Here is a 13,430-nt window from a genome sequence, read left to right on the forward strand (position 1 = left end):
TGACAAAGGTCCATCTAGTCAAAGCTATGGTTTTTCCAGTAGTCATGTATGGATGTGAGAGTTGGACTATGAAGAAAGCTGAGCATTGAAGAATTGATGCTTTTGAACTGTGGTGTTGGAGAAGACTATTGAGGGTCCCTTGGACTGCAAGGAGATCCAACCAGTCCATCCTAAAGGAGATCAGTCCTGAATATTCATTGGAAGGACTGATGCTGAAGCTGAAACTCCAATACTTTGGCCACCTGATGCGAAGAACTGACTCATTTGAAAAGACCCTGATGCTGGGCAAGATTAAAGGTGGGAGGCGAAGGGGACAACAGAGGATAAGATGACTGGATGGCATCACCGACTCGACGGACGTGAGTTTGCGTAAACTCCGACAGTTGGTGATGGACAGGGAGGCTTGGTGTGCTGCAGTCAATGGGGTCACAAAGAGTCGGACATGACTGAGCAACTGAACTGAACATATCTAGTTAATTGGAAATAGAGAAAAGTGCCTTCTCACAAAGTATGTAGGTCTGGTGTTAGATTAGATTTAGGTTTAGACTTGTGTTTGAAAATACCCAGCTCCCCACCCACCTACCCACCCACTTGTGGCTCAACCGAGATTAACTTTCGCCACGGGATTTACTTCTAAGTTTTGCTTTGTCACTTCTTTTGCTGTTGTGATTTCAGATTTTTTTTTTTTTTATCAATTACACCTTGGATTTCTGAAACATTTTACAGTTTATAAAAACATACTCAACATATCCACTTGATCTTTAAAATGACCCTTGTGATGGGAAAAGATGTTTAAATAGTTCAAGACTTGTTCATTGAAAATCACAAAATATTAGAGAAAGAAATTAAAGATCTATATGAATGGCAAGACATTCCATGTTCATGTTTTGAAATGTTAATATTGTTAAGATGACACTGCTGTACAAATTGATCTTGGACAGTGCAGAATTCAATTTTTGGTGCAGAAATAGTCATGCCCATCTTAAAATTTATATGGCAAGATAAGGGACCCAGAACAGGCAATACAATCTTAAAGAGGAACAAAGTTGGAGGGCTCATACTTCCTAATTTTAAAACATACTCTAAAACTACAGTAATCAAGACGGTGTAATACTGGCATAAGGATATACATATTAATCAATGGAATGGAATTGTGGGGCCAGAAATAAACCTTTACTCTTATATTTAGTTGATTTTTAACAAGGGTACCAAGACAGTTCAGGAGGGAAAGAACTGTCTTTTAAACAAATGGTACTGGAAAAAGTAGATATCCACATGCAAAAGAATGAATTGGATCCCTGCGTCACACCATATAAAAAACTAACTCAGAATGGATTATGTAAAAGTTAAAGCTATAAAACTCATAGAAGAAAATGGAGTAAATCTTTGTCACCTTGGGGTGGACAGTGCTTTCTTAGCTATGCACCGTCAAAGTCTTACAACCAAAGGAAAAAATAGATGAATTGACTTCCTCAAAATAAAAACCTTTGTGCTTCAGAGAACACCATTCTCTGAATAGTGAAAGTGTATGTAGACAGGACTTCCCTGATGTCCAGTGGTTAAGACTCTCACTTCCGCTGCATGAGGCATGGGTCAGGGAACTAAGTTCTCACATGCCCTGCAGTGTGGCCAATAAATAAAATAATTATTTGATTTTAAAAAAGGAAAGAATACATAGAAATGGTATAGCTACCTTCTCTCTGACCTCTTTACGATATTAATTTTCCTATTGTACTCTTTCTTCCACTTACAAGGCAGTGATTAGTATGTACGTAGTGCCTTGTAAATTTTCAGTAGATCTTCATTGAAAAGGGAAAAATTAAAAGTATATGATTTCTTTTATTAAAATTTCCTAATTTTAGAATCTCCTTCATACTACATTAGAAAATCATATCCTTGTTTCACACTTCTACATTTTTCCTTTGTTTGGGGTTTTATCACCTTTGTTTGGGATTTTATCACTTTGTTTGGGGTTTTTTTGGTCACCTGAGCTTCTATTTTTAACCCTAGTACTTCTGCTGTTTTCTTGTTTTCTGCTCTATTTCACACTTTTAAGAGGGACCTATCTTCAATTGTATGTAATTTTCTCTCTCCTTCCCATTCAGTCTCTGAACATGCAGCCATACATTTCTGAGATAATTAAAGGTGTGGGGAAAGGAGTCCATTCAAATGGTACTACTTGAACATGGTTTACTTCTTAGGGCAAACTGAGAATGCAGCTGTTGGTAAGAGTGAACATGGTTTACTTCTTAGGGCAGACTGAGAATGCAGTTGGTAAGCGTACATCTTCCTGATTTCGGCTCTGCACAGTTGATGATGTAGTATTATAAATCATGTTGAACGTACAGCCCGTTAGAGTTCGCTTATTGAATAACATTGTTAGCAAGGAAGGAAGTTCGCCCCGGCATGTACTCTTATGAGAAGAGGGAATGGAAAGATTATTGGTTGTATTGGGTATATAAGAATACTATATATTCAAAATATTAGACTTCAAAAAACATTTTTGGCAGTTCTTAGGACGACTGAGTGTGGAAGTAGGATATGTGACTATACGAGTCTTTGACCTTTTATAGGCCTTGTATTTATAAAAGATGAGTTTAAATTAACCATTATAGGTTCTGATACTTTTCCTGAGATTTAGTTTATATTTAGTATCTCTCTTTCTTTGTCCTACCAGGCCCTCCAGTTTTGCCTTATATATGTATTTTTCATTTTTCACTCTGCCTCAAATTCTGGGTGTTCCTTTTGTTGCTTTTGTGGGTTCTGGGTAATGGTCTCATCTAGATATTTCAGAATTGATGTCTTTGCAATCCCTCCCTTCCTTCCTTGGTTTTTCTTTCCCCCTCTCCTCCCCCTGCTCTTTGTGCCCTTCCCCCTCCTCCATTTTGTTTCTCTTTTAGTCCAGGAATTCATGTTCTCTTCTTTTCCCAAAATCTTTCTAAGGTATACATAACTATTGGTATTCTTCTATACTGTGATTACCTCTGCCTTCCTTTTTATTTCAAGGCAAGATTTTGTAATTGCAATTCCCAGTTACCATGCCTTTTGTTCATGTAGTCATCTACCTTTGTCAAACAGTTACTTTTTTCCCAGCACTTTACTATTAAAAAAATCTCAAACATACAAAAAAGTTGAGGAACTCCCTGGTGGTCTAGTAGGTAGGACTCCACACTTGCACTGCAGGGGCCCAGGTTTGATTCCTGGTCAGGGAACTAAGATCTCGCAAGCTGCATGGCATGGCTGAAAAAAAAAAGTTGACAGAGGTCTGTGAACACATACCACCTGGATTCTACTACTAATATTTTATTATATGTTGTCACCCATATAGTCCTTGATCCATTCTTCTCTGTATCCATTATTCCTTATTTTTGGATGCATTTCAAAATAAGTAGAAGGTATCAGTACACTTCTGGAGAAGGCAATGGCACCCCCCTCCAGGACTCTTGCCGGGAAAATCCCATGGACAGAGGAGCCTGGTGGGCTGCAGTCCATGGGATTGCTGAGAGTTGGACACGATTTAGTGACTTCACTTTCGCTTTTCACTTTCATGCATTGGAGAAGGAAATGGCACCCCACTCCAGTGTTCCTGCCTGGAGAATCCCAGGGATGGCGGAGCCTGGTGGGCTGCCATCTTATGAGGTTCCACAGAGTCGGACACGACTGAAGGGACTTAGCAGCAGCATCAGTACACTTCAACTCTAAATGTTTCAGTATGTGCATCATTGAATGGAGGTCAGTATTTGTTTGAAGGTCCTTTTCTTTTGAGGTGGTGCATAGAGATATATGCACATATCTTAAGTGTGCCATTTAATGACCTTTGTCTTTCTAAGTCATTTTGTGTTCTAATAAGGTGACCAACACACATCATACAGTTATACCTCTGAACTTGTGTATTCATTCAGATTTTCCAAAAAAGACTTTGAATACCACAGAATACCTTAAAATGTTTTTTAGCATGGCCAGTGATATCACAAGAAGCATACTGGTAGAAGCAATTTTGAGGATACTTTTGTTTAGTTAAAAATAAAAAATTTTAAAGAAAGGCTAGAATGCGCTTTTGTCAGCTTCATAAGCTAAATATGTAAAAGAGCTAGTTAGTTCAAGACGCTCGAAACATTTTGTCTGCTAAGTGCTTGCATTTATCTTAACTCACTTGAGCCTCAACATTAGCCGTGTCAGATAGTGGGGACAGTTGTTGTTTCTGCTCTTTGGGTGAAGAAAGGAAGGCGTAGGCAGTGGGAAGAGCAGAGCAGCAGCTGGTCACGCAACCAGCTCAGAGCCTCTGGCTTTAAATCTTATCCAGTTGGCAGCAGCTCCAGTCGCTCTAATTTCAGTTCAGGTGCCATTCTGGATCTTGGGATTTGCTTATAAGTAACTACCAAATGTTTTATTGTATGGACTTGGGTTACCTGTAATGACAATGCTGACACAAAAGACTTAACGCCAGTATGTTGAATTCTCTATGATGAAATATAATACTTATGATATAAGGGAACTGCAGCCATCAGGATACAGAACTAAGTGTGCTATATTTAGCATATGACACACTGATATTCTGTTCTCATAAAAGTGAACTATATCATGATTGAAATGCACTTAATGTGGCAAAACGCCTGTTTTTCAGAAATGTATTGCATGAGAAGCTTATTGGAGAAAAGAAAGCCTTATTGATATATCTGTTTTGGGAGGTTTATATTTCACAGCACCCTTTCTTTCCTTTAGGTAGACAAATACTTAATGACAAAACCATCTGGAGAAGATCAACCTGACATTGGATAAAGGAGTTCACAAAAATGCAGGCAGTTTTGTTCTTGTCAGGGGGTGTAAACGTTTAGCTCTGGGTTTGGTTGATAGCACTAAGGAAAAGCTGGAAGAAATTAACATGGCTCCCAAAGAAAACTGTTCTTGAGAAAACCTCCTTGGAATAGAAATTTACTTTAGAATCCTTTAGAATCAGAAACTGGAAATAATTTATTTGAGGTCACCTTCGAGTCTATCTTTAATTTTGTCATTTCATTGAAAAGTAGTTTTCTATTGTCTATGCCAGAATCCTTATTTCTTTTAAGGCTTCCCTCTGTCGGTGATGTAGACTCTTCCAGAGTTATTAGAAGATGGTTGCATTGGAACTGAAAACCTTACATTTTTCTGATGTCAGTAAGGATGTCTCCTTACAGAATACAAACGAAGTAATTTTTTCAAAAGCCCTCAGTTGTTTTTTTGAAATAGGTAATGACTGATCTGCCTCGCGTGCAGATGAAAAAGGTGGCGGGATCTGGCCAGCTGTGCATGAGAATGCCTGGGAGCCCTCGTAGATGGCTCTCAGAGGACACGGGAGACAGGAAGTTGTCTCCGCTTCCTCCCTGTGATCCTGCACCTCTGTCCTTTTCGCTGTCGACTTCCTCTCAGGGTGGCTTAGCCTGGAGCTTGTTGAAACAGTTTTGGTTTTTAGGCATTTGTAAGAAAAGATCATTCTTTTAAAACTTTGGTTTATGTAATGTATTTTTGGCGGTGTGGGTCTTTGTTGCAGTGCACTGGCTTCTCATTGCAGTGGCTCTTCTTGTTGCAGAGCGCAGGCTCTAGGGCGCTCGGGCTTCAGCAGTTACGCTCGGGCTTAGTTACTCCATGGCACGTGGGGATCTTCCTGGATCAGGTCTCGAACCCATGTCCCCTGCATTGGCAGGCAGATTCTTTACCACTGAGCCACCAGGGAAGCCCCCTAGAAGAGATAATTATTTATGTAAATCTGTGTGCTAAGGAATATCCTGGCAGCTCTAAGGTCTAAGGCAGAGTCTTAGTTGAGAAAGAAGGAAAATGGATTATAGGAAAACAGGAGAAAGAAATCCTCTATTCAAAAGCATGCCACTGGTGTTGGTGTCAGATAGCGTGTCTCAGCTGAGTAGCATATTGGGCCTGATTTGGGTGCAATCCACTTTGGGGTCAGTTTATTCTCTGACATGAAAGCTTTTATTTGTAAATGCATCTCTTTCCCCCCAATGCTATTGAAATTTTAGAGAGCAAGAAGAAAAAACCTCACTCTTCTAACAAAACTACTGTTAAACTTTGCTACAGTTCCAGCCAAATCTTTCTCTCTTCTCTATTTTTGTGTGTCTGGAATTGGAAAATGCCTATGTTTTGTATCCCACTTCTGTGAAATGTCTTTCAGTGAGTCCTTGGACAGTCGGCTGAAGGGCAACTATTGGATGATCCCACAGAGCATCAGCTAAATTGTCACTCCAGTCTGAAAAGGAACCTTCTGTTGCATGCTGCTTTTCTCTCAGTGGGTGACTGGTATTTATACAGTATTACTATTAAACAAGTGAATGATCTTTAAAATGGTGCTGAGGCTAAGAATGATGGCAGATTTCTGGGGGAAAAAAAATCGTCTGTGCTTTCCAGAAATTGTCTTGATTTGTGGCTAGGATTTAATCAGGTGCTGCCTTCAGATATACATTCTTATTTTTTTTCCCTTCTGTTTCCATTTAAATGATCCTTTTCTTACATCAGTTCAATCGCTCAGTCATGTCAGACTCTTTGCAACCCCATGGACTGCATGGACTTTCTTGTATAGAGGTATATTTTCTGTGGCAGAATAATAAAACTATTATCAGTCTTCATTCTGATTGACAAACGTAACAGGCCAGCTGTGTAGGAATAAAAAAAACGGAGTCAGCTAAGCTAGGAATGGCCTGAATTTTCAGCAAAGAGAACTTTTTTGGGCAGAATGAATTGATGAGTTCTGTTTTATTTTGCTTGGATCAAGTAAGTTCATTCCAATACATTAAAGTCACTTATACTTTTAATATATTCAGTAGTGTATTCTATTAGGACAGACTTACTTGAGATTTTCTTTGTGGCTTCTCGTCAAATGAAATTTTGCTGGTTTATGTGTTATTTATTCTGTTTACTTGTGTCGGGCCTTGGTTGTAGCACGCGGGATCTTCTGTTGCTGTGCACAGGCTCTCTAGTTACGCCCTGGGGGCTTCAGTAGTGTGGCTCATGAGCTTAGTTGTTCCATGGCTTGTGGGATCCCAGTCCTCCAACCAGGGCTCAAACTTGTGACCTCTGCATTCTAGAAGGCTGATTCTTAACCACTGTGAACCACCAGGGAAGTCCCTTGCCAGTTTATTTTGTTAAAGCTAGGAAAAAACGAATGGCTATTTCATTTAAAAAGCTACATGCCCAGGAATGTGTATAGGAGAGAAGGACTCATGTAATTTGGGATGCATTCTCTCACTAGTGTCTTTAATTTCAGATACCCTGTGCTAGAAAGATTAGATGGTCTTTATCGTCCTTGTTATTTAATCCTAGCAGATGACTTTTTTCTTCTCTCCTTTGTAAAAATACATCTGTTTTATAATAACAATAATAATAGGCCCATAGACATATTCTTAGTCATTGGCCTATCATCACTGTTTTGTTCATCACTGTATTTTTAACACCTCCCATAGTACCTACCTGGCAATAGCAGGCATTCAGGATTTGTTGCCCTAGATGTTGGTTGTCATACTGTTCATGGGCTTGTTCTCAAGCCAAGAACACTGGAGTGGTTTGCCATTCTCTCCTCCAGTTGACCACGTTTTGTCAGAACTCTCAACTATGATCCATCCGTCTTGGGTGGCCCTCCACGGCATGGCTCATAGTTTCATTGAGTTACGCAAGCCCCTTTGCCACAAGACTGTGATCCATGAAGGGCAAAGGTGAAAAAGCTGGCTTAAAACTCAACATTCAGAAAACTAAGATCATGGCATCTGGTCCCATCACTTCATGGCAAATAGAAGGGGAAAAATTGGAAATAGTGACAGACTTTATTTTCTTGGGCTCCAGAATCACTGCAGACAGTGGGTTCAGCCACAGAATTAAAAGATGCTTGCTCCTTGGAAGGAAAGCTATGACAAACATAGGCAATGTATTGAAAAGCAGAGACATCATCTTGCTGAAAAAGGTCCATATAGTCAAAACTACGATTTTTCCAGTAGTCGTATACAGATGTTAGAGTTGGACTGTAAAGAAGGCTGAGCACTGAAGAATTGATGCTTTTGAACTATGGTGCTGGGGAAGACTCTTGAGAGTCCCTTGGACAGCAGGGAGATCAAGCCAGTCAATCCTAAAGGAAGTGAAAGTGAAGTCGCTCAGTCGTGTCCGACTCTCTGTGACCCCATGGACTGTAGCCTACCAGGCTCCTCGGTCCATGGAATTTTCCAGGCAAGAGGACTGGAGTGGGTTGCCATTTCCTTCTCCAGGGGATCTTCCCAATCCAGGGATCGAACCCAGGTCTCCTGCATTGCAGGCAGATGCTCTACCATCTGAGCCACCAGGGAGACTAATCCTAAAGGAAATCAACCTTAAATATTCACTGGAAGGATTGATGCTGAAGCTTCAGTACTTTAGCCACCTGATGCGAGGAGCCAACTCATTGGGAAAGACCCTGATGCTGGGAAAGATTGAAGGCAAAAGGAGGAGGAGGCAGCAGAGGATGGGATGGTTAGATAATTATCACTGACTCAATGGACATGAGTTTGAGCAAACTCCAGGAGAAATTGAAGGACAGGGAAGCCTGGCACACTGCAGTCCATGGAATCGCAAGGAGTTGGACCCGACTTAAAGACTGAACAACAGATGTTGTTGTTTATTGCTAATTGAAGAATAATAAACCTTTTTTTTTTTAATGTGGTAACTTCCCTGGTGGCTCAGTGGTAAAGAATCCACCTGCCAATGCAGGAGGCACAGGTTCGATCCCTGGTTCCGGAGTAGCTCCTGGAAAGGGAAATGGCAACCCGCTCCAGTATTTCTGCCTATAAAATCCCATTGACAGAGGAACCTGGCAGGCTGTAGTCTGTGGGGTTGCAGAGTTGGTCACAACTTAGCCACTGCACAACAGTGGTTTAAGTGGAATTGTTTCTTGATTTACACTAAAAGCCAACTTGCCTTTGTAGCTTTAAGGCTCTGTATTAAACTTTCTTGAATATGTGCTCTGAAAGTCTTAGGCTGAAAGACTTCTGTGAAATGTTTTTTTCTCTCTAGAATGGAAATAGATTTTAGAAATAGCTCTAGTAACTTTAAACTGTTAAGTAAAATTATTGCTGTTTGCGTTTTCTGAAGCTAATGTAATACGTTCTCTTCGATTGCTGTGGATAATATGGTGAAAAGCATAGGAGGTTTAGTAATTAGTATAAACTTAAATATTCTAAAATTTATTTTGGAAAAAACTGATAGTGGAAGACAAAGTGGTGACTGATTTCAGCAATTGATACATAAATATAGTTTCTCGTTGTTAAAAGTATAAATGAGTATTAAAACTATATAAAGAGAAACATCCTAAATTATTCCGTTTTTTTTTTTATTTCAGGGCTGAAAACAGTGAAGTCACATTTCATTGTTTAAAGACTATTTAGAAGACAAGATGGGGACTCCTGGTTCTGGAAGGAAGAGGACACCTGTGAAAGACCGATTTTCTGCAGAAGATGAAGCTCTGAGCAGCATTGCCAGAGAGGTATGTCTAGAAAACCCCCCTCCCCACTGAGATGCACGAAAGAGAATATTGTAAAGATGCTGGGGGAGAAATACAGAGATTCATTCACTGAGCTAGTTTAGAATGTTTACTGTGAATTAGATGTCAACTATAGCCTCCAAAATACTGTATTAGAATAAAATGCAGTTACTGTCTCTTTACTTGGGTATTTATTCAAGTTATCTAAAATTAATTTTTCATTTTATTTTTGTGGTTAGTTGACCTCCAGGGACTTGTCCTAATGTTTTGAAATTTATAATTAATCTTCATTATTGAAGCTTAAGGTAATTAGAATGTTGAAGATATGATAGATAGCTCTATTATAGAAATGCTCATTTGGATTCTACTGTTAATATATTCCAGGAAGCACTGTATAATTGTTGACAGAAACAGACCTTATTTGGTGTCTGCTCAGATTCAGCATCTTAGCAGTTTTTTAAATAACTGCAATGGAATTTTTGTGTTTAACTTTTAGCTAGTAATAGAGCTTCTGGAGCATTTTTGTTTTGGTTTGTTGACAACTCAGAAAAAAGGACAAAAAGGAAAGGAGTGTCACCTATTAGATCTCTGGCAGCATTTCCTGTTGCATATTGGACATGTCAGATAACTCCCAGCTGTGATTTCTCAGTGAGGAGCCAACTTTTATTTCAGACTCTGTCTGCAGTTGCAGACCTGATCATATACTGCCTTGGCAGAAGAAGCACTTAGAGCATTTTCAGATTGTATTCTTTGGGTGCGAATTGTTCCCTCATCACTTCCTCTTTGTTATTCTTAGTAAATAACTCATGTAAAACTAGTGCTGTTTCCTTTTGACATATCACACAGACTTTTTTTGGATTTAGCTCATTGTTAGGTTTTTCCTTTTGTAAGCTACTCAAGCTTTTGAATTAAAAGTCATTTTGTAGGAGGATATTTGAGGCAGAGGGAAGTTCTCTAAAATCTGATGATAAAACCTTAACAAAATTATTTTTTTTAATTGGTGAGATAGTTTTAGATAAAAAGGAAAAAGATATTTTAAAATGAAGCATTGGCTAACACTTTACAGTGATCTTAAGACTTTACTTGAATGAAATATTTTGGAAGCCACATAGTTTAGTTGAAAATTGAAACTACTCAGAATATTTGATCCCCAAATTGGAGGGATTTACATACCCAGATTTCTATAAAGGGAGGAAATCCCAGTATGTTTTAGGCTCTTTTTGTACTGTCACTAGGTATTTTAACTCTTTTTTTGGATATGATGCTTCATTTACAAAATTGGGTATCATTCAAGCATCTAAGCCTTGAGTGCTTACTATGTGACAAATACTTTTCTAAGCATTTAAAATGAACTTTATTTTGGGGGGCTCTAAAATCACAGCAGATGGTGACTACAGCCATGAAATTAAAAGACGGTTACTCTTTGGAAGGAAAGTGATGACCAACCTAGACACTATCTTCAAAAGCAGAGACATTACTTTGCCAACAAAGGTCCATCTAGTCAAGGCTATGGCTTTTCCAGTAGTCATGTATGGATGTGATAGTTGGACTATAAAGAAAGCTGAGCACTGAAGAACTGATGATTTTGAACTGTGGTGTTGGAGAAGACTCTTAAGAGTCCCTTGGACTACAAGGAGATCCAACCAGTCCATCCTAAAGGAGATCAGTCCTGAATATTCATTGGAAGGACTGATGCTGAAGCTGAAACTCTAATATTTTGGCCACCTGATGCGAAGAACTGACTCATTTGAAAAGCCCCTGATGCTGGGCAAGATTGAAGGTGGGAGGAGAAGGGGACTACACGATGAGATGGTTGGATGGCATCTCCAACTCAATGGACATGAGTTTGAGTAAGCTCCAGGAGTTGGCAATGGACAGGGATGCCTGGCGTGCTGCAGTCCATGGAGTCGCAAAGAGTCGGACACAACTGACCAACTGAATTGAACTGAATTCATTTAATCTCCACAGAATTCTGAAATTGGTTCTATTACAATCTTCATTTTACAGATGAAGAAATGATTGCACAGAAAAGACAAGTAACTTCCCTAAGGTCACACAGCTAGGAAATAGCAGAACTTGGATTCAAATAACAAATTCAAATGAAGTCTGTGCCATGCTGTTTTTAGTGTTCTCCATCTTCTCCATTAATAGTTTGTTTTTCTGTACCTTTTCATGATTTTAAATCAGATCACATCTTGATTCTCAAAATAACCCTATAAGTTAGGATAGAATTTTTTTTAAAGGCTGCCATTTCAAGTGGACAGACAATCTTCATTAAAAAAAAGTTTTTTAATTTAGTTTGACTGTGCTGGGTCTCTGTTGCTGCGAGGGCTTTTTCTCTAGTTGCAGTGAGCAGGGGCTGCTCTCTAGTTGAGGCGCATGGGCTTCTCGTGGTGGTGGCTCTTGTCGCAGAGCACAGGCTCTAGGCCATGCAGACGTAAGTAGTTGCAGCACATGGGCTCAGTAGTTGCGGCTTGCAGGCTCTAGAGCACAGGCTTAGAAGTTGTGGCACGTGGGCTTAGTTGCTCCGCAGTATGTGGCGTCTTCCCTAATCAGGGATTGAACTCTTGTCTCCTCCATTGGCGGGTAGATTCTTTACCGCTGAGCCACCAGGTAAGCCCAGGATCACTCAGTTCAGTCCAGTCGCTCAGTCGTGTCTGACTCTTTGCGACCCCATGAGTCGCAGCACGCCAGGCCTCCCTGTCCATCACCAACTCCTGGAGTTCACTCAAACTCAGGTCCATTGAGTTGGTGATGCCATCCAGCCATCTCATCCTCTGTCACCCCCTTCTCCTCCTGCCCCCAGTCGCTCCCAGCATCAGAGTCTTTTCCAGTGAGTCAACTCTTCGAATGAGGTGGCCAAAGCCCAGGGTAGATGTTGTTATTAGCCTTAGTTACAAATGAGGAAACAGATGAAACTGAACAATTAATGTCTGAAATGTATCAAAACTGGGACTCAAACTCGGCTTTTAAAGCTGTTGTTCATTCTTCCAAATCATACTACTTCCAGAAGAGCTGGGCTTTGGAGAGTTACGAGCATGGCTTTGAATTCTGGCTGTACTCATTGCTGGTTAAGTAATCTTGTTAAGTAACTACTGTGGACTTCAGTTTCCTCAACTGTAAAATGGGAATAATAGGGGCTTCCCAGGTGGCTCAGAGGTTAAAGCATCTGCCTGCAATGAGGGAGACCTGGGTTTGATCCCTGGGTTGGGAAGATTCCCTGGAGAAAGAAATGGCAACCCACTCCAGTATTCTTGCCTGGAGAATCCCATGGACGGAGGAGCCTGGTGGGCTACAGGCCACGGGGTTGCCAAGAGTCGGACATGGCTGGGCGACTTCACTTTCCTTTCCTGTATTACAGAACTGTTGTCATGTGTAAAGAGTGCATATGAACTTCACCATGGTGCTAGACTTGCAGTAGGCTATTTTGTTGCTTCTTAATAAGCTGAAATAGGAAGTGAGAAGTAAAATATTCTCCAGCCAGTCCATTCTGAAGGAGATCAACCCTGGGATTTCTTTGGAAGGAATGATGCTAAAGCTGAAACTCCAGTCCTTTGGCCACCTCATGCAAAGAGTTGACTCATTGGAAAAGACTTTGATGCTGGGAGGGATTGGGGGCAGGAGGAGAAGGGGACGACAGAGGATGAGATGGCTGGATGGCATCACTGACTTAATGGACATGAGTCTGAGTGAACTCCGGGAGTTGGTGATGGACAGGGAGGCCTGGCGTGCTGCGATTCATGGGGTCGCAAAGAGTCAGACACGACTGAGCTGAACTGAACTGAACTCTAAAACATGGTTGATCATCAGAACCTCTCAGGTTGCTTTTTCAGTATACAGATTACCAGGCCTTACCCCATACTTGCTAAATCTGAATCTGTGAGGGTGAGCTTATAAGTTTGTATTTAAATACACACACACACAGATACACAGGCATGTGCTC

The 13,430-nt window shown here is 40.4% G+C and overlaps 1 protein-coding gene across 11 annotated transcripts in view; it reads left to right on the forward strand.

Moving 5' to 3' along the window:
* The window catches only part of LRRFIP2 (LRR binding FLII interacting protein 2), a 110,338-nt gene that overhangs the window by 15,336 nt on the left and 81,572 nt on the right, over positions 1-13,430 (forward strand). For all 11 annotated transcript variants that reach the window (XM_018066876.1, XM_018066873.1, XM_018066878.1 and 8 more), the window contains exon 2: positions 9,347-9,490. In XM_018066876.1, the coding sequence (XP_017922365.1) occupies positions 9,401-9,490 (90 nt within the window). In that variant the 5' untranslated portion in view covers positions 9,347-9,400. The remainder of the gene's footprint in view (positions 1-9,346; positions 9,491-13,430) is intronic.

This window comes from Capra hircus, chromosome 22, assembly GCF_001704415.2.
Source record: "Capra hircus breed San Clemente chromosome 22, ASM170441v1, whole genome shotgun sequence".
Lineage (NCBI taxonomy): Eukaryota > Metazoa > Chordata > Mammalia > Artiodactyla > Bovidae > Capra > Capra hircus.